The sequence below is a fragment of the Erinaceus europaeus genome, chromosome 3, assembly GCF_950295315.1.
Source record: "Erinaceus europaeus chromosome 3, mEriEur2.1, whole genome shotgun sequence".
NCBI classification, from domain to species: Eukaryota; Metazoa; Chordata; class Mammalia; order Eulipotyphla; family Erinaceidae; genus Erinaceus; species Erinaceus europaeus.
The window spans coordinates 70,646,940-70,669,500 of NC_080164.1; the positions used below are offsets into that span (position 1 = coordinate 70,646,940).

The 22,561-nt window shown below is 39.9% G+C and overlaps 1 protein-coding gene across 6 annotated transcripts in view; it reads left to right on the plus strand.

Annotated features, from left to right (window-relative positions):
- AFF3 (ALF transcription elongation factor 3) overlaps positions 1-22,561 on the plus strand; it is a 554,707-nt gene that overhangs the window by 525,888 nt on the left and 6,258 nt on the right. For all 6 annotated transcript variants that reach the window (XM_060187453.1, XM_060187456.1, XM_060187452.1 and 3 more), the window contains 4 exons: positions 7,300-7,363; positions 11,619-11,755; positions 16,718-16,789; positions 19,107-19,200. In XM_060187453.1, coding sequence (XP_060043436.1) covers positions 7,300-7,363; positions 11,619-11,755; positions 16,718-16,789; positions 19,107-19,200 — 367 coding nt within the window. The remainder of the gene's footprint in view (positions 1-7,299; positions 7,364-11,618; positions 11,756-16,717; positions 16,790-19,106; positions 19,201-22,561) is intronic.

Sequence of the window (22,561 nt, forward strand, 5' to 3'; positions counted from 1 at the left end):
CAATAATAATAACCACAACGAGGCTACAACAACAAGGGCAACAAAAAGGGGGAAAAAATGGCCTCCAGGAGTGGTGGATTCATGGCGCAGGCACTGAGCCCAGCAATAACCCTGGAGGAAAAAAAAAAAAAAGAAAGAAAGAAAGAAAGAATAAAAGAAGAGAACACTCGGCTTTAGGGAGCATAGAGGATGAGGCCTTTCATATATCCCTGATTGAAACCTTAAATGTATACACTCTTTTTTAAAATTATCTTTATTTATTTGTTGTATTGAGATGGCCAGAAATTGAGAGAGAAGGGTGTGATAGAGAGGAAGAGAGACAGAGAAACACCTGGATCCCTGCTTCATCACTCACAAAGCTTTCCCCCCTGCAGGTGGGGACTGGGACCTGGAACTTGGGTCCTTGCTCATGAGGACTCAAGCAGGTATGCCACCACCTGGCCCCAAATGTATAAACTTTTGTAAAACTATTTCATTTTTTTAAAATCACACATTTAGAAGAACAGCAATTTAATTGATAGATTTCCATCACATAGCAGAAAACTGCTTCTGATTGAATGAGAAAAATCTGTCACATTAGCCTGTGAAACCTAAAAGCACACTGTTTTCTATATGTAGAGAGAGACAGTCACCTCCAAGAGCCAATGACCTGTGAGCCACAAGGGTGTTCAATCTTGCTTCTGAGAAACTGGGGTCAGGGAACTGTGGGTTCCCTGTCAGCATCATGGTGATGGGAACAAAAGCTGCATGTGAATCCTTGCTGCCTAAATGCAGTCTATCTCATTTCCTCTAAAAAGCACTGATAAAGCCAAGAAGTGCCTTCGTAAAGAGTGTTCCCTTGCTCGGTACATTAAAGATAATTACTTAATTTCTTACACATTCTCTTTTGAGAAGGCTGTCCCTCAAAGTTGAGGCATAGTAACATCTCTGGATTTATCAACTGGCAAGCTGACAAGATATCAGGTGATTAATTCATTTGGGATGCAGTTGTCTATTTGTCTGTCTTGGATTTCATTTTCCCTAAGAAAATTATCCAGATTCAACTGTGCCAAGGAACCCATTTGTTCAAACACTTTGCGCTCTCATTCCTGCCAGTTTTCACAAAACAGGTTGGCTCTGCTGGGGGGGTGGGGGTAGGACTGAGGGATTTCACAGAGGTAGGAATTATATATGAAAGCCTGCCAAGCTCTCCATGGGAGACCGTTCAACTCCATCTCAACCACAAAGGAGAACAAAAAGCAAGGTTTAACACTTCTGCAGCAGAAGAAATATTGGGATAGCTCACTGCTCAGACCAAAGCCCTGGGTTTGTAGGTAAGGGGTAAAGGAAAGGTGAGAAGGAAAGAAAGCATTCTGTTTGGATCAAGTGCTCAGACTGTTTTTGTGGCAGAGACCTTCTATAACAAAAATAGAAGTGACGGGGGTCGGGCGGTGGCGCAGCGGGTTAAGCGCATGTGGCGCAAAGCGCAGGGACCGGCGTAAGGATCCCGGTTCGAGCCCCCGGTTCGAGCCCCCGGCTCCCCACCTGCAGGGGAGTCGCTTCACAGGCAGTGAAGCAGGTCTGCAGGTGTCTATCTTTCTCTCCCCTTCTCTGTCTTCCCCTCCTCTCTCCATTTCTCTCTGTCCTATCCAACAACGAATTGCATCAACAAGGGCAATAATAATAACCACAACGAAGCTACAACAAGGGCAACAAAAGGGGGGGAAAAATGGCCTCCAGGAGCGGTGGATTCATGGTGCAGGCACCGAGCCCAGCAATAACCCTGGAGGAGGAAAAAAAAATAGAAGTGACTAAACTTTGGTTTTTAGACCACTCATTCCCCATCTCTGAAGAGCCCAAGATACTCAACTAGCCAGATATATATGATATTTAATTGAACTTTTGTTAGGCTTACCCATACATTATCATAAAGTGCCATCACAGTGAGAAATGCTGTCAAGGATGATACTATCTAAAATAAAATTTAAAAAAAAACACACACACCCAGGTCTTATTGTAAAGATAGAAAAATAGATGAAAAGACTGAATACTGAGATAGAATTCATTTTCACACTTTGATGACTGTGTTATCTTCTCCCTGCCACAATGGGCACAGTAGCTTGACCTTCCCACTGACTTGTGTATGACAGTCAAAGAGATACCTTCCTGCAGCAGGCATCTGTGACTCTGCTGGACAGTCAGGTGACAGTCCATTTTTTCTCTGCTTTTATGATGAGCTGACATTTAGAAATCTCCTAAAAGGAGAAAATGGGCCAATCATCAGGCACTTTTCAGTGACTCATCATAGTACATCCTCCATTATATGCAAAGATGAGAATTCTAACTGATGTGTTCCTAAATGAATTCTGAATGGTACGTTTTCTTTCAGCCTCTCGGGTCACTGTTGTAGCCGCCATGATACAGTCGGAAAATGACATATGTTACTCATCACATACACTACTGTGACAGTTTATGCTTCAGTCCCCCTGTCAGGTTTTTAAAAATTCATTCTTACTTTACAGATAAAAACAGTCTTGATTAAGGAAGCCATTTAGGAAGCAGGCGTGACTACCAGCCCTTAGGGTAACTTAGAAAGCTAGTAAAAAGTAAGATGCCATAACTTATTACCAAGAGAATATTTTCATGAAGATGAAATGCATTTGGAATGATGATCTGTTAGTGACAAGGTCCACAAAAAAGGCCAGGAAAAAACGGACCAAACTCATCTACTAGAATGTGGAGCAGATAATGATGTGGAGAATTTCAAGTTGCCATGGTGATATTCTCTGGCTCATTGCCTGTGATGCTGCACCCCTTCGGAAGCCACCACTCTTCTAAGCTCAAAATGACTTCAGTGCTATTTAAGGGGATTCATTCACCTTCAAACTTGTGTCTAAAACTACAGGATAGGGAGGATCAAAGAGGCCTGCAGCATGGTTCCTGCTGAAAATGTACTGACTGTGAAGTTGCAAACATGCAATGACTGCAGTCCAGAACATCTCAAAGGTGACTAAGGGCCCAGAAGTATAATGTTAACAAGAAGTTGTATCTGAGATCAGAAAGACAGATGAACATCAGTTGTAGTCACCACTCAATAAATGAGTACTCGGTGAGCAGAGAAAAGAGCATCCCTTAGGGGAGGAAAAGGGTGAGTGGAACTCTTAAGATAGGGATGCATGTTAAAAAGACAGTGAGGTAACCACCTTTGGCCATGGTGGAGGACCTTACTGAGTAAGTGATAAGATCACTTAAGAGAACTAGACAAGATTATTGAGGTCCTGAACTGACAGTTGATCTCATTGACTCTGGAGATTGATTTTCAGTCTGTGAGTAGGTAGGTTTGTGATGTAATGAGAGCCATGTTTTACATTGCCCAAGGGCTAAAGCTTAAAATAGATTAGAGAAGGGGTGGGTGGTGTGGCATAATTGGTTAAGCACACACATTACCATGCACAATGGCCTGGGCGTAAACCCCCTGCTCCCTACCTGCAGGGATGAAGCAGCTTCACGAACAGTGATGCAGATCTGCAGGTCTCTTTCCCTCTTACCTCTCAATTTCTCTCTGTCCTATCAAATAAAAAGTAGAAAAGGAAAAAAAAAAAAAAAGGTGGAATGGAAGAATGGCTGCCAGGAGCAGTGGACTCATGGTACCTGCACTGAGACCCAGCAAAAAAAACTTGGTGGCAATAAAAAAAATTGATTTGAGAAAAGTGAAACTAAAAACTGATAGATTTGCATGGTAGGTGTGCTCACTGGAAAAAAAAAGGAATGAGGCTGGGCAGTGGCACACCGGGTTAAGCGCACATAATACAAAGCACAAGGACCCATGCAAGGATCCAGGTTCATGCCCCCAATTCCCCACCTGTGGGAGGTCCCTTCACAAGTGGTGAAGCAGGTCTGCAGGTGTCTCTCTCCTTCTCTATCTTCCCCACCCCTCTCAGTTTATCTCTTGATCTATACAACAAAAATAGAAAAAATTACCACCATGAGCAGTGGATTCATGGTGCAGGCACGGAGCTCCAATGAGAACCCTGGAGGCAAAAAAAGGGGGGGGGGAATGTCTACAATGACAGCATTTGCTAATAGAGAGGAGTAATGGATTGCATAGATGATGGAACCCCCTCTGGCATTCAGGAATCAGATCTGTGTCTGGGCTGCAGGTAGAGGCTGGTCTTCCACTTTGGAAACAAAAGGACAAAGAAAAAATACTGGAGAGCTGGAGAGATACCAGAGTGGTAATGCAAACAACTTTCATGCCTGTAGTTCCAAGGTCCCAAGTTCAGTCCCTGCACTACCACAAGTCAGAGCTGAGCAGTTCACTTGGAAGAAGCAAAAGGAAAAATAAAATAGAGGATTTCCGTGGCAGTTAACCTACCCTGTATAATACTACAGTGGTAGATATGTGTCATGATACCTACAGAATATATAATACCAAGAGTGAATCCTAATGTAAACTGTATGTCTTGGGTGATCATTATGTGTCAGTACAGATTCATCCTATGTAACAAACGCACCACTTGGTTGGAGGGGTGTTAATAGTGTGAGAGAGGCTGTCCATGCTTAGAAGCAAGAGGTGAATGAAAATTCGATTTTGCTGTTAATGTAAACTGCCCTAAAACAAATAGCTTTAAAAAAAAAAGGATTATTCTCAGTGATTTTCAAATATTTACTACAGTAATATTATAGTAGTTTCTTTTTTTCTTTTTTTTTTTTTTTTTTACCAGAGCACTGCTCATCTCTAGCTTATGGTGGTGCTGGGAATTGAACCTATGACCTCGGAGCCTCAGGCTCACGTGAAAGTCATTTGTATGACTATGATGTCATCTCCTCAGATAATGTTTAAATCTTAAAAGTCTTCACCACAAAACATGTGAGACTATATCTAGACTTACTATGGCGATCACTCCATAAAATATATAGTCATTATATTATGTCTCTACATACATGGAACTAATATAGTACCATCTTTAAGTTATATCTGAACTTTAAAAATAAGCCCTATGACAGAAATAATGTAAATTGCCAAAGTTAGAATAAAAAACCAAACAGAAGTATGTGTGTCTTGTGACCAAGGTTATAGTTCAGGGCAAGATTTGTATGTCTGGGGTTCCTAGTTGAATCCCCAGTGCCCCATGTGTCAGAGTGTTACTCTGGCATCTATCTCTGTCTCTCTTTCTCTCTCTCTCTCTCTCCTATGAAATAAATAAAATAGAACTTGAAAAAAATCACAGGCATATGAGCATCTAGGAGATGAACTAGATAGAGCCTCCCTGCAATTACAGAAGCCACAAAAAGAATGTTGGTCCATACTCCTAACAGGGGAGAAATATTAGGGGAAGATGACTAGAGGACTCTGAATTCCAGCTCCATCAGGACTGGAGAGAGAAGATGAAAAAACGTATATTTGAAAGTAGTAGTAGGTATAGGTAAGACTTAAAAAGGAAGAGAAGGCGGTTCCATAGGGAAAAAATGGACAAAAATATAGATAGGCAGATAGTTATATAAATAATAGTCAATCCATATCTGTGACCTTGGGAGAACCACTGCAGTTTCCAGTGGAGGAAATGGAGACACAGAACTCTGGTGGTGGGAACAGTATGGAATTGGACCTCTGTTACTTTGTAATTTTGTAAATCGCCAATAAAAAATAGAAGGGAGGGAGGAAGGGAAGAGAGCCTTCCTATGAATAAAACCTGAGGCCTTGCCTTCCAATGAAGACCCACTAAGATGAATGGAAGGGTTCAGTCTGAGTGGTGGTGAGAATGGACAGAGAACCAGAGACTGGAAGCTTATACATGTTAAGAACATTCTACAATTATATTTCTCATTTTTGTTGGGAAAGTTAAATATTTTATACCAAACTGAAAGACAAAAAAAAGTTCCTCTTTGTTGTTTCCATGACTTGTAACCTGAAACTAATTATCTGATATGATCCTGGCTTATTTCTTTGATTGATTGATTGATTGATTGATACCACTAAAATGAGGGTAACAGTTCTGGACTGTAATATCTTTATCACTGCATGAATGATTTATCTAATTGTTTTGACCTCTTTGGATAAAAGGATGCTCTGACTACATAATAGTGCAGTAAGAAAAGAGATCTGTTAGAATCCTAAAGAGCATAGCTCAAAATACACTTCAAGCAACAGGTCAAACAGTCCTTTATTAATATCACTTCCATGCCTACAGTTATGAGATCACAAGTTCAATCCTTGTACCACCACAAGTCAGAACTGAGCAGTTCTCTTATATCTTAGTTCCCATTCAGGGGAGTACTGGATTATAGTGGATATTCATAAAGCCAAATGTATTAGATCCATATTTGCATTATACTAAAGACCTATAATAAAGAAAATAAAAGTTTGCGCTGGTGGCACCTAGAGAATTTAAATTTTAAAAATCTATCAGGCCACACATTTAAAAGTACTGTTTGAGGAGTATCTTAGTGTAACTTAGGGTCATTACACACTCTTGAATCAGTCTCTGGATGAATTACCTCCATCTCCCAGTAGAGTCAGTGCTGGCCAGGGTTATTGCTTTAATAATGCACATGTCTGCTGTTAATGTTTACCAGCAAGCTAATCAAAACTCTAGAGAATACATGTCACGTTTGCATTGTTATGAGGTAGACATCATTTTACAATTAACTTCATTACAATTGGAATGTAATCATACAGCATTACCTTCTATTTTATTTGAAGCTTTAAAATAATTATATCTATCGATACATACACTCTGGCCGCCATTTATGCATGTAAATGATATTTATTTTCACAAGGACATATAAATATATTCACCACACATATCCATATGATTGGTTTGCAATATATTTGCAACCTTTGCATTAAAAAGAGATTGTTTTGAGTGGGGGTTGTATTGTTATGTGGAAAACTGAGAAATGTTATGTATGTTTTGTATTTACTGTCAAATATAAAACATGTATCCCCCAATAAAGAAATTTTAAAAAGTGAGAGATTGTTTTGTATAAACATCATCATGTGAAGTAAGTTTTTTTCACTTGTTTTCTTAACCATGCAATAAAAATATCTGATTCACAAATTAGGCACTGGGGAACCATTTTAAAATCCCTGTAAATGTAGACTCTCTGCATATATTGAGTATGTTTTAAATAGCTAACTTAAGAAAAATATAATTATGCTATCTTGCTGATAGACACAGTAAGAAACACAAAGAAAAACTTGATTGCATATTAAGCAGAGTTTTAAAATTGTGCTTCAAGATTGAGCAAAAGGATGTAATATTTCCAAAAGCTCCTACACTTACACAATAATGACATAATATCATTCTCTTCTTACAGGCCACGCAGTGCAGATTATTTTATGCAAGAAGCTAAACGGATGAAGCATAAAGCGGATGCAATGGTAAGACACTTTTCTTTCGAGATACAGTCTTCCAAATTATGTTTGTACTGCAGCTTCATCACTGGAGCAATATAGCTAGGGTAATTATAAAATCTATTACAAGGATGGCTGGGTCTGTTAAATGGAGAAATGTTTATATAATCAAGTGCTCATAGCCCAATAAATTATGACCTCAACCAATAATGTCTGACTGGGAGAAAGTCTTGAAGAAATGAATATTTCAATTCAATCCTAAGGTTTGAATAGTAACTAGAGGCAATGGAGTCAGTGGGTGGTAGTATTTACTTTCTTTAAAAAAATAAATAAATAAAGTCAAGGTTTTCATTTCTCTGTCTTGTTAGCCTGACCAACCCTTGGCTTAGTCCCAGGGTTAAATCCCATTTCAGAAAGACTCACTTTCTTCCTGTGTATCTGCCAAAAGTATTCTTCCTCTGACACTATAAAGCACAGAAACTGTTAATGCTGCACACAAGATGTTCAGGTCATCACAACTTGATGTTTTCAAAAATGTAACTTTTCAGGGGTCGGGCGGTATTGCAGCGGGCGAAGCGCTCGCGGCGCAAAGCACAAGGACATGCGTAAGGATCCCGGCTCGAGCCCCCGGCTTCCCACCTGCAGGGGAGTCGCTTCACAGGCAGTGAAGCAGGTCTGCAGGTGTCTTCCCCCCCCACCTCCTGTCTTCCCCTCCTCACTCCATTTTTCTCTGTCCTATCCAACAACAAACAACATCAACAACAATAATAACCACAACGAGGCTAAAACAACAAGAGAAACAAAAGGGGGGGGGGAGTAACTTCTCTTACTAGAATGATCTGTTTTGGAAAGCTTGCAATTTTTAGTCAAGTGATAGAAAATCCTTTGTTGTTAATTGTTGTTCACTTGGTTTGGTTTTTTTTCTAAAAGAGATTGGGTGGCTATTCCATTTTAATATCTCATCTAAAGAGACTCCTTCCCACCTAGTCACCTAGTCAATCTAGCTCTGTCCCTTTCTGACTTTCATAACTGAGATCAGTATTCTAGAAATGAATAAGTCACTTCAAATGATACTCAGAATTTTATTCCAGTGTTGAAGATGCTTTGACCACTGCAGTACCACCCCTCTCCCAGTGGTACTGATATCAGCCATAAGCACTTACTTGTATGATAATTACTGGTGAGATACACTTAGGAACTAGGGAAAATGCATTAGAGTATTACAGACTATAGGAAAGGGAACTGGGAGGTCCTGATCTTGTCCTCATAGTACACAGTTGATAGAAACTTCTGTTAACCTAAGAAGCTGATTCATGGTCACTATTGGATCTGAACTTTTTGAGTTTTATTGTATAATTACATTTCCTGTCTGGATCATCTAAAGTTCAACAGAATTATTCATTCAATGTCATCTAACTCAGCTTGGCCTTTCTGCTTTCTGCTGGACCGATCTTCTGTCTGTCTTTGTCTAAACATACCCTACCCATGCCAGCCAGAGGGTCTTTGCACCTGGAGAGCCTTACATTCTTGCAGACATTTCTCACATGCTCTCACACTCACTGTCTTGCACACTCATACCATCATCAGTGTCCTCCCCAACTCCAGTCAGTCATTCCATTCCTTCTCAGTATTGGGTCTCTTCTCTGGGCCCACATCCACACTTCAGGTTTCTACAGTCCCCTCCCTGACTCCCTCCCTCTATCTCATTTGCACTGGACTCAATTTGCATTTTTGTTTTTTGTTTTGTTTTTTATTACCACCAGACTTATGGCGAAGGTTTCATAGTGCCAACACTATAAAATCCAGAGCTCCCGGAGGCCATTTTTTCCTCTTTTTTTTTTTTCAAATATTTATTTATTTATTTCCTTTTCATTGCCCTTGTTTTTATTGTTGTTGTAGTTATTATTGTTGTTGTTGTTATTGATGTCATCGTTGTTGGATAGGACAGAGAGAAATGGAGAGAGGGGGAGAGAAAGATAGACACCTGCAGACCTGCTGCTCCGTCTGTGAAGCGATTCCCCTGAAGGTGGGGAGCCAGGGGCTCAAACTGGGATCCTCACGCTAGTCCTTGCCCTTTGTGCCACCTGCACTTAACCCACTGCACTACCCCCTGACTCCCCCTCCTCTTTTCTTCTTTCTTTTTTTAAAAATATTTTTCTTTGTTATTAATAATTTGTTACAAGATTGTAAGAATATACCCTATTTTATTTGCTAGAACAGAGAGAAATTGAGAAGGGAGAGAGAAATAAAGAGAGAGAGAAAGACACCTACAGACCTGCTTCACCACTCGTGAAGCTTCCACCCTAAATGTTGAGGAGCAGGGGCTCAAACCCAGGTCCTTACACATGGTAGCATGTGCAGTCAACCAGATGTGCCACTACCCAACCCCTCTTAATTTGCTTTTTGTTCATTACAAGCTGCCGTATACCTTGAAACTATCTTTTTTTTCTATATAGAATGAAATGATTCTTGAATATGAAAGCATTATTCAGAAGTTATTGCTCTGGGGACCAGATGGTGGCACACCTGGTTGCACGTACATGTTATAGTGTGCAGGGACCCGAGTTCGAGCCCCTAGTCCTCACTTTCTGGGGAGAAAGCTTTATGAGTGGTAAAGCAGTGGTGCAGGTCTCTCTGTCTCTCTCCCTTTCTATCACCCCTTCCCTCTCGACTTCTTACTGTCTCTATCCAGTAAATAAAGATAATAAAAACAAATTTTAAAAAATTGAAAAAGTTATTGCTCTGTAACCTGTTAGGACTATAAAATGTTTGAAATTTTTATTTCCTCAAAAAATGATAGCTTCTTTGTGAAGGTACTTGCTTTGTCATGAGCATAACCATGCTTTGAGCCCACCCTTGCTGCCCTGGGTGAAACTTTGGTTCTGTGATATCTTTCCCTCTCTCTCTCTCTCTCTCTCTCTCTCTCTCTCTCTCCCCCTCTGTCACTGTCTCTGTATCTCTCGGTCAGCCCTGAGCATGACAAAAAATAATGTTGCTAGAGAGGACTAGTTTTGCTCTGCATTTCTGTTTTTCAGGGTATCATCCAATAAGAACTTTTTTAGAGGCAAACTAGATTAGTAGTTAATTTACATAATTCTGTTTTGTTTGATGAATGAACATTTGAAAACGAGGGAGACTATTAAATCCAAATTTAGAATATTTAATTATACACAGTGTATTTCAGGAATTTGATGTGTAGGTTTAGATTTATGAGAGCCTAAGAATATAAAGCTGATTCTTTATGATCCTGGCTGATAGAGAAAGGAAAAAGATTAACATACGTTTAGGCAATTATAGATAATCCCAAAAGTCAGTTTTTGGTAATTTTTCATGTTAGGTTAAAGTAGTGCTTTAAGTGTTATGTCCTCTCTTTTCCTCTTCTCACTTTGACCCTTACATGAGATTCTTTTTCTTTTTTTTTTATTTATAAAAAGGAAACATTGACAAACCATAGGATAAGAGGGGTACAACTCCACACAGTTCCCACCACTAGACCTCCGTATCCCATCCCCTCCCCTGATAGCTTTCCTATTCTTTAACCCTCTCTGAGTATGGACCCAAGATCATTGTGGGTTGTAGAAGGTGGAAGGTCTGGCTTCTGTAATTGCTTCCCCGCTGAACATGGGCATGGACAGGTTGCTCCATACTCCCAGCCTGTCTCTCTCTTTCCCTAGTGGGGAAGGGCTCTGGGGAAGCAGAGCTCCAGGACACATTGGTGGGGTTGTCTGTCCAGGGAATTTTGGTCTAATTGTCAGCAGAACAACTTAAAAATACATATTAAGTGGAATGTATGGAGATGCAAATGTCAAAAATAATACAAAAGAAATAGCCAAAGATATAAATCAGCAGAATTGGAGTGTATAGGGAAGAAAATGTGAAAATTCCTGTGTAATCAGAGTTGCCAAATTTTTATGTATATTTGGCGTAATATGGGTGGATGGGGTTCCAAGGAATGAAGTTACCAAGTCATTAGAAGTTCAAAAAAGGGAAACAAATTAAAGTAACATGAAGTTCTGAATAATTCTGATTGGCAATTTTTGAATGAATTTCATCCAATTTTATGTATAGCCATTTGTTCACTTGTCCTAAACCTATAGCACTCTGTGAAAACAACTACAGAAGAGAAGGAAGTATCCGATGTTTACCTACTCTTGGCTCCATTCACAGGATTTTGAAACTTGAAAGTCAGGTTTCTCAAAGTGTGTAGACTATGACAATGCCACTTTAAAAAAAAAAAAAAAGCTATACTTAAGGAAGACACTGTGTTAACTCTGTCAATCAGGTGGAAAAGTTTGGAAAGGCTTTGAATTACGCCGAAGCAGCCTTGTCATTTATTGAGTGTGGAAATGCAATGGAACAAGGTCCAATGGAATCCAAATCTCCTTATACAATGTATTCAGAAACAGTAGAGCTCATCAGGTAAGCACTGTTTTCCTGCTTGGGGTGGGGAGGGATGTGAGAAATGTATGTAAGTACTATGAACATTGAGAAAATATGTCAACTTGCACTTCAGCTATCAAGAACCAATAGTGTTCATGTCCCAAAATAAGGATGTAATATTTTGTAAGGCACTTTCATACACCCTTGCCTCCTTTGCTGTCTTTGTGCAAAAGGCGTGGCAACTCCTATAACCCCTGATTGCTGCAGAAGGCAAGCTGAGTCTGAGTAAGACCCAGCTAGGAAGTGGCAGATTTTGAACTTACCTTACTTCTAAGCTGCTTTTAAAAAAATTTTTTTTTTATTTATAAAAAGGAAACACTGACAAAACCGTAGGACAAGAGGGGTACAACTCCACACAGTCCCCACCCCCAGAACTCCGTATCACATCCCCTCCCCTGATAGCTTTCCTATTCTTTAACCCTCTGGGAGTATGGACCCAGGGTCATTGTGAGATGCAGAAGGTGGAAGGTCTGGCTTCTGTAATTGCTTCCCCGCTGAACATGGGTGTCGACAGGTTGCTCCATACTCCCAGCCTGTCTCTCTCTTTCCCTCGTGGGGCAGAGCTCTGGAGAAGCAGGGCTCCAGGACACATCTAAGCTGCTTTTTTAAAACTCTGGTTCAGGTTAGTATGATCTACATCCTAACTTCATCAGTAAATGATTCCAGAGTATTTAATGAAAGGAAAGAAGATTTGGGGGCTGGGGAAGCATATCAGTGTTATCTCAAAGAGTACTAGTGTTATCCACTGGTCTAACATGTACCTGAATGCCATCTTCTAACCTGGGTTGAGATGTGTGCTATAAATAGAAGCAAGATTTCTGACAAGAATACATCAAATAGTTGGGTGGGAAACACCTGTTTTCTGTGATAGAAACCTGGGCACATCCTTAATGTCGCCTCAATAAACCATTAAGGAATTCCATCCATTAATCCAATTGAGAACTTTTGTCTTCGATTCTATATTTAGGACTGACTCAAGCACTTGCGATAATGTCTAACACTTATTGTGTTAAATAATTCTCCCCCAAACACAGGTACTTTTCTAATTCTAGAATTCTAATTACAATCTAAGATTAGATTTTTTTTTCTCACTGTGTCTTCTCATTCCACAATGATTTCTTTCTTCTTTTTTTTTTTTTTTTTAACCAGAATGCTGTTCAGTTCTGGCTTATGGTGGTGCGGGGGATTGAACCTGGGATGTTGGAGTCTCAGGCATGAGAGTCTGTTTGCATAACCATTATGCTATCTACCACAATTATGCTATCTGCTCCACAATGATTTCTTAACATCGTAGGTTATAACTTTTTGGTCTACATTGGACCAAAGATACATCTTGAAATTAAACGTGGATGTGAAAACTGAGAAATGGTGTGCATGTATAAACTAGCCATTAATCCCTCAATAAAGAAATTAAACATGGGGGCCAAGCAGTGGTGCACCTGGTTAAGCGCACAGGGTATGAAGCCCAAGGGTCTGGGTAGAGACCCTCCCGATCCCCACCTGCAGAGGGGTTGCTTCACAAGTGGTGAAGCAGGTCTGCAGGTGTCTCTTTCTCTCTCCTTCTCTATATCCTACTCCTCTCCCTCAATTTCTCTCTGTCCTGCCCAGTAAAATAGAAAAAATGCCCTCCAGGAGCAGTAGATTCATATTGCCAGTACCAAGCCCCAGAAATAACCCTTGAGGCAAGAAGAAAGAAAAAGAGAGAGAAAAAAAAAAAAGGAAACTAAACATCATTGTCTTCCGTGAACAGTTTCCAGTCTTTGAAACTATCATCCCAGTATCAAAGAACACATCGTCTTGAAACACATTACTTGAGATTTTTTTTTTAATTTCTTTATTGGAGAATTAATGTTTTACATTCGACAGTAAATACAATAGTAAATACAATAGTTTGTACATACACAAAATAGTTTGTACAATTTTCCATATAACAATACAATCCCCACTAGGTCCTCTGTCATCCTTCGAGAATTTTTTGAAAGTCAACACTGCACAGCAATAGAAGATTTAAAAAGAGAGAGAGAGAGAGAACCTAGTAGAAATTATGGTATTGGGAGTCGGGTGGTAGCGCAGCAGGTTAAGCACAGGTGGCACAAAGCACAAGGACCAGAGTGAGGATTCCAGTTTGAGCCTCTGGCTCCCCACCTGCAGGAGAGTCACTTCACAGGCAGTAAAGCAGGTCTGCAGGTGTCTTTCTCTCCCCATCTCTGTCTTTCCCTCCTCTCTCCATTTCTCTCTGTCCTATCCAACAATGACATCAATAACAACAATAATAACTATGACAATAAAATACAACAAGGGCAACAAAAGGGAAGAGAGAGAGAAAGAGAGAAATAAATAAATAAATTATGGTACTATAAACATAATAACTTAAATAAATAAGACCTCACTGGGGGCAGGGAAATAACACAGTTTGTTTGCGCAATAACACAGTGATTTACTCAAAAGGCTTTTATGCCTGCTGCACCAGAAATTACAGGTTCAATCCTCAGCACTACAGCTAAGCAGTACTCTGGTTAAAAAAATAAAGTAATATTAAGATTTAAAATCTCAATAGGTGAGTGTGCATGAGCTAAACAGTAGAGGTGAAAATGACAGAATAAAATCAATTGAAGAAATAAAATAGAATCTACTCTTCAGTCTTACAACAGAGAGAAAAAAGTGAAAAATGAAGAAAGCCTCAAAAACATATCTAAATGTGTATGGCACACGAAGGTTAGCACATGCATTACCATCTACAGATCCAAGTTAAAACCCCTGGTACCCCCTGCAGGGAAGAAGCAGAGAAGCAGGAAGGAAGTGCTGCAGGTGTCTTTTCTCTCTATCTCCCTCTCACCTCTCAGATTCTCTCTGTATCATCAAATAAAAGAAAGGGATAATGACCACTGGGAAAAAGAGATTTATTGTACAAGCACTGAGCCCCAGCAATAACCCTGATGGCAAAGAAAAAAAATTTTTTTTTAGGGGACCGGGTGGTAGTGCACCAGGTTAAATGCATGTAGTGCGAAGCACATGGCCTAGCACAAGGATCCCAGTTCTTCAAGCCCCTGGATCCCCACCTGCAGGGGGGTGGGTCACTTCACAAGTAGTAAATACGGTCTTCAGGTGTCTATCTTTCGCTCCCCCTCTATCTTCCCTCCTCTCTCAATTTCTCTAAATCCTATCCAACAACAATAACAACAACACTGGGAAAAAGATAGCCTCCAGGAGCAATGGGTTCGTAGTGCAGACACTGAGCCCCAGCAATAACCCTGGAGGCAATAATAACAATAATAATAACTTTTAATCTACACATATATAACATTGGAGTGGAACCGGGGAAGTTTTTGAAGAAGTAATGACTAAAATTCAATGGATTTGGCAAAAAGAAAAAAAAAATACCAGTTCTAGAAATTGAGAAAAGCTGATAAAGAATGAACTCCCCAAAATGTATGATAAGGCATATTATCACTACATTTCTCAAAACCAAAAACTAAGAGAATTTTCTGAAAGCAGCCAGAGAGAAATGACATATTGCCTACTGAGGAACGCTAATTCAAATGACAGCAGACTTCTCAGCTGGAACCATGGAAGCCTGAAGGAAGTGGCATAATTTTTCAAGAGCAAAAATAAGCCCTGTTAAAATGTGAATTCTAGAGTCCGTGGAATCTCACTCTTTTAGGACTGAAGGAAAAAGTAAAAATATTCCCAGACAAAGAAAAACTAGAAGTTCTTATATCTAATTGACTCACCCTTTTGAAATTGATTTTAAAAACTTCCTCAAACAAAGGAAGCAAAAAAGGAATCTTGAAATATCAGTAAGGAAGAAAGATCAGGAGAACAAAAATGTAGTTACATTCAATAAACTATCCTCCTGAGTTTTACACGTCATATTTGATGATTGAAACAATTGATAAAACTATCTCATACTTAAGATGATGTTACTTACAAGTGGGGAAAGTAAAGGGAGCATATTCAGTGGAGAAGCAATTACAGAAGCCAGAATTCCCACCTGCACCCCAAAAATAATTTTGATCCATACTCCCAGTGGGGGAGAAGTAGGATAAAAAGACTCTCAACTTCCAACTCCATCAGGACCTAGAATGAGAAAAAGGAAAAGAGAGGGACATTTAGATGTAGTAATAGTAGCTTGGAAAAAAAGATAGGACTTTTAAAAAAGTGGGTAGGGGACACACAATTATATACAAGTATAGACAGATAGTTGTAGAAATAACAGTTAACCGGGAGTCGGGCGGTAGCACAGTGGGTTAAGCGCCCATAGTGCAAACCGCAAGGACTGGCATAAGGATTCCAGTTTGAGTCCCCACTCCCCACCTGCAGGGAGTCACTTCACAGGTGGTGAAGCAGGTCTGCAGGTGTCTTATCTTTCTCTCCCCCTCTCTGTCTTTCCCTCTTCTCTCCATTTCTCTCTGTCCTATCCAACAATGACATCAACAATAATAACTACAACAACAATAAAAACAACAAGGCCAACAAAAAGGAAATAAATAAATAAATATTAAAAATCTTTATTAAGAAAAAGAAATAATAGTTAACCAAAATCTGCAACCTTAGGAAAACTGTTGTAGCTTACAATAAAGGGACTGGGGATTCAGAACTCTGGTGGTAGGAATAGTGTAGAATTAATACCCCTGTTGACATATAATTTTGTAAATCAATATTAAGTCACTAATAAAAAATAAAAATAAGAAAGTAAAGGAAACTTCAGTGCTAAGGCCTCTTTCTCTCTTACTGTCTCTATCTTTTAAAAATTTGTTTTGTTCTTGTCATTGTAATGATGTAACACTTAGAGAAAACAGCAAGATGAGCTAGCTTTTTGAAAAGAATCATTAGCGAGCAATAGGAAAAATAAATACTGGGCAGAAAGAGCTTCCATCATGTTCTGTTGTTAATAAGAAAATGTTTAGTGTGTTAATTTTCCTTTCCTTTGTTTTTTCCTAGGTATGCTATGAGACTAAAAACCCACTCGGGGCCCAATGCTACACCAGAGGATAAGCAACTGGCTGCATTATGGTGAGTGCATCATACTAGCTCAGAAGAGCTCCCCATCCTTGTATATCTCCATTGGCAAGTCTGGTGTTGAATGCATTACATAGCCGTAGAGATTTCTAACATGCAAAGCCAAATGCATTTCTACTTGTGGCCAGGAAGCCCCCACACATCTCTTGCTGCTATACCATGCATGGTGTGAACTCACAGTGATTAAAAACATTATATAAGGATACTTTTTCTGTGCATTTGTGTTTTAAAGTAAAACAGGCTTGTGTTAATTCAAGTATGAATTGTGCCAAATGTAATTTCTTCTGTTTCTAACATTTTGGGTGCAATCAAAAGAACTCATCTATCTTTTTACATGTGGCATTAGTGTGACTGAATGAAGATGGTATCTTAAAGTTCTCAACACATTAAATGGAGAAGCAGCTCATTATGCTTTCTTAGTCCTTTTTCATAGCATTAGCCAACGTTTAATAGACTTGTCTGTATTGATGGTGACTATACAGTGATGACTATGTGATTATATTAATGACAATATCCTCCTCATAATGTCTCCTCAGGACACCTCCCCCACTTCTTAAAATCACAGGACATCTCTGTTGGCTCTGCCCGTGCTAGGAATCCAATTTTTCTCTCTCCACAAGTTCATACCCCATTCTAAAACCTGATCTGCATATTAGAGAATCAGTTCTAAGAACTCTCACCTTCTGCACCCCATAAATAATTTTGGTCCAGTGGCCTGATGGTGGCACACCCAGTTAAGTGTGGATATCACCATGTACAAGGACTTGGGTTCAAATCCCTGCTCCCCATCTGCAAGGGGGAATGCTTCACAAGCAATGAAGCAGGTCCAAAGATGTCTGGATATCTTTCTCTCTCCATTTCTAACACCCCTTCCCTATGAATTTCTTTCTGTCCTGTCAAACAACAATAGAAAGAAAAAAGAAAAAAAGGAATTTTGGTCTATACTCCCAGAAGGGGAGAAATGATAGGGGGAGACAGCCAGAAGGCTCTGAACCCCAATTCTATCAGGACTCTGAGAGAGGAGAGGGAAAAAAGGAAGGTGTGACTGAGAAAGGAAGGAAAGGCAGGACCATAGGAAAAGTGGGAATATAGAGAGAGAGACAGTTACAGAAATAATAGTAAGATAATATTTGTGACCTTGAGAGAACTACTACGATTTCTAATGGAGGGAATGGAATAGGGACACAGAATTCTAGTGGTAAGAACAGTGTGGAATTATACCACTGTTACCTCATAATTTTGTAAGTCAACACTAAGTCACAAATAAAATTTATAAAAGAGAAAAAATAATCTCAAAAAAGAGAGTCAATTCTAAAAATTATCATAATAGTAATAATCAGAGCAACAAGAGGAGTGGCCTCAGATTGTTCCACACACTATCACATTGTGTGAAGCTTAGTGTACTAAAATGAGACTCTTATTTCTGGTATTTTGATTTTCTAGCGTGCCAACACTAGATCTGAGTTAGCAAATAATTATGAGTGAAAATCAGCATCAAGGGAAAGAGAATTTATATAATTAGGAAATATTTTCTATTCTCTTTCCTAAGTTTTAGTTCAGATTTGTTAATGGTGGTTAGTAATTAATATCATGTCAGATAGAATATCAGTATTTAAATAATTTACATATAGGTCAGGGCAGACAGCATAATGATCATACAAAAAGATTTTATCCCTGAGGCCCCAAGGTCCCAGGTTCAATCCCCAGCAACACCATAAACCAGAGATGAACAGTGGTCTGGTAAAATGACTTACTTAATTAAACATTTAATAGTTTATAAGATAATAGCTGCTCCCACAACAGAGCTTATTGTTTGTAAGACACATTCATATCTATTACTTACTTGAACTAATTGTAGTCCAGTAGGATAGTTTTAAAATGAATTTAAAGCAGATGAAAGGGTAACTCCAGAAAAGCTTGCAGCTGCCAGTAATTCAAAGTTCAGATGTCAGAAATCAGAGTGAGATGACTCCCTGGAATCTTAGCCATTGAGGAGTGAAAATTGTGTGAAAGTGCTCTTGAACTCCTCTCATGGAGAAAGACTGTCCTCTAGTGGTCAAAAGAGGAAAGGGCCAGACCTGGGCCTCAACAAAGAAGCAATAAAGCCAATAAAAATAACCTCATAACAATTAGAGTTCTAGATTCCTTTCTTGAAGATCACATGCTGACAGATATAAACATTTATGTAGTAACATTGTATGTTTCATATACAGATACGCATGTGCCTGTGATACAAATATAAGTGCTTTGGAACAGTACTTTTTTTTAAATCTTGCTATTCAGGATACCATTTTCTCTTTTTCTGCTGTAGTTACCGATGCCTGGCTCTCCTATACTGGAGGATGTTTCGACTCAAAAGGGACCATGCTGTAAAATATTCAAAAGCACTTATCGATTATTTCAAGGTACTGGCTGACTAACGAATAACACTGTTCCTTATATTTAGTTGTCTTCCTGTCAAGGACATTCATTTTCGAGGCACCTCACAGAAGCCATTGCTAGGAGGATACTACAGGAAACCTGTGGTAGCCACACTAACCCCATTCGTACATACTTGCAGTGTTCAAGGTTCAGAGAATGGGCCTTGAAAGTGCTTCTAACTTACCCTCCTTTCTGACTCCCAAATATTTGTATGTGCTTAAGAAAAAAAAATTCCATTACTCACCCCACTATCCAAGAAAAATTACTCTTTATAGTTACCATAAATTCTTCATGTCCGTTTAGAGTTTCCTCCTCTTAGGACTTACTACATATAGCTGTTTGTTAGCTATCTCTAGTAGTTAATTATAATATAAGTGTAATTTTACATGATGAGATATGATTAGAACTCAGAGACACTAAGAAAATAATAATGCATTCATATAAGGACAGGACATAATTCAGGGAAAGAAATCATTTTCACTGGGAAAATATAAAAGAGGAAGGAAGAACTCTGGTGTACTACTGTGAAATGACTTGAAAAAATAATTCATTTAAGATTTTTGGGTCTCTTTGCTATTTGTCTATAGAAGGAGCAAATGGTACCTTCTCTACCTATACAAACTCCCAGTCTGGTCCACAGCCATCATTTTCGATCCTTTAATCCCCAACCTCCACTTTGTTTGGGATGATCTCTGATAATGGGCTCCAGAGGGGTCCCTGCGGCCTTGCCCAGCATGGCTTTTCCTTCCTGGTCATGCTTGTGGAGTAGCCAGTGCTCAGCCAGGGAGAGAGCCGTTCTGGCCCATTGACTGTCCTCATGTGTCATAATGAAAAGAACAAATATTAAATTTCTCCCTGTACTCTAAATGTCTAAGGTCAAGATCAGTCGTCTAAAAAATTTAGAGTCCAGAGGTTGGGCAGTAGTGCAGTGGGTCAAGCGCATGTGGTGCAAAGCACAAGGACCAGCATAAGGATCCTGGTTCAAGCCCCCAGCTCCCCACCTGCAGGGAAGTCACTTCACAGGCGGTGAAGCAGGTCTGCAGGTGTCTCTCTCTCTCTCTCTCTCTCCCCTGCTCTGTCTTCCCCTCCTCTCTCCATTTTTTTGTCCTATCCAACAATGAATGACATCAGCATTAACAATAATAACCACAACAAGGCTACAACAATAAGGACAAAAAAAAAAAAAAATAAGGACAACAAAAGGGGGAAAAGGTGGCCTCCAGGAGCAGTGGATTCATGGTGCAGGCACTGAGCCCCAGCAATAACCCTGGAGGCAAAAAAGAATAAATAATAATAATAATACAACTTATAAATCAGAGTTTCCCCTACAGGAGTTATTGGTAGTTACCTTTAACCAAAGGGCTTGTCATCATCACTGTGGCTTCTCAACTCCAGTGCAGTTTTTTCAGGTAGGATGACTGTGACAGAGAGAAAGAGATCAAAGTTTCCTACAGATCAGTGTGGCCAGGCTTGAATCTTAAAGAGGTTACATTTACCAGTACATTTTTAAATTTACTTGTTTACTTTGATGGAACATAGTTGTATTATTATTGTTGTTGTTGTTATTCCTAATGTGGCACAGGGAGGTGACCTCAGGGACTTCTGTATGTCTTCTGATACACCACTGAAGGAACTCCCTAGGCCAATTTGTTTTACCTTCTTTATTTCTGGGGAAGGGCAGCAGTGGAGGGGAGAGATACAATAAGAAAGGAAACAACCCAACACTTCACCATCCATGGAACCTTCCTCCTGTGCTGCCATGGTACTGCAGTGCGGTACCAGGACTCAAACCCAGGGCCTCTGCTTAGCTAGGTGCAAATTCTACCAAGTGAGCTGTCTCCTGGAGCAAAACTCCTTTATATCGGTTTTCTCTTTGGACTTGGTGTACTATTATACTTACACTGTCATTTTTTTTTTTTGCCTCCAGGGTTATTGCTGGGGCTCAGTGCCTGCACCATGAATCCACTGCTCCTGGAGGCCATTTTCCCCCTTTTGTTGCCCTTGTTGTTGTAGCCTTGTTGTGGTTATTATTGTTATTGTTGATGTCATTTGTTGTTGGATAAGACAGAGAAATGGAGAGAGGAGGGAAGACAGGGGGGTGGGGGGGATACCTGCAGACCTGCTTCACTGCCTGTGAAGCGACTCCCCTGCAGGTGGGGAGCCGGGGGCTAGAACCGGGATCCTTGCGCCGGTCCTTACACTTTGCACCATGTGTGCTTAACCCACTGCACCACCACCAGACTCCCACTGTCGTTATTTTTAAGAATATAGCAGTAAATTACAAGCCTAGAGGACAGCTCACCTGGTCGACTGCATGCTTTACCATACACAAGGACTAGGGTTGGAGCCAGATAGGAGCACCATGCATGAACAGTGGTGTGTCTCTACTTTCTCTACCTCTCTCCCTTTCTGTTGACCATGAGCAGTGGAATCTCATTGGCATGAGGTCCCAATGACAATAAAAAAAATTAAAGAAGTACATTACTTTTAAAAAGCTTTAATAACTATGATGCTTTCTAAACAAGTAACTAAATGTGTTTTTCAAAAGTTAGATTTCCCAGTATTAAGAAGGTAGTTGTGAGAAGCTATAAAGTACAGAATAATAATAATGTTCTGAAATCCTGACAAAGCAAGGAAACTATATTAACAGTTTCTAATGCTGCTTAAAGTTCAGAGATCATGAAACCATCAGGTAGCATTGTCAGTTTGTTCATAAAAAAGGTATTTTGCGGGGTTCAGGCAGTAGTGCAGCAGGTTAAGCACACATGATGCAAAGTGCAAGGATCCCAGTTCGAGCCCCTGGCTCCCCACCTGTGGGGGGGGGTCACTTCTCAAGCGGTGAAGCAGGTCTGCAGGTGTCTATCTTTCTCTCCCTCTCTCTGTCTTCCCCTCCTCTTCATTTCTCTCTGTCCTATCCAACAACAATGACATCAATAACAACAATAATAATAACCACAACAATGATAAAAACAAGGGCAATAAAAAAGGCATTTTGCCAATGCAGAGCTGTTTCTGGGATCCTTGCACTTCATGCCATGTGCACTTAATCCGCTGTGCTACTGCCTGGCTCCCAAATTAGAATTTTTTAACACCCCGTCTGTTAAGGAATTCTGTTTTAGAGACACTTGCAGCCCTGCTTCACTACTCACAAAGCTTTCCCCCTGAAGGTGGGGACCAGGGGCTCAAACCTATTTCCTTGCACATTGTAACATGTGCTCAACCAGGTCACCACTACTAGGCCCCCTATTTTATAAACAATTGAAGAGCAATTTCCTTTAAAAGAAAATTTTTTCTAGCCCTTGCCTTGGCCTCACTACTCCAGGTTGATTTTTCAGATAGAGGGAT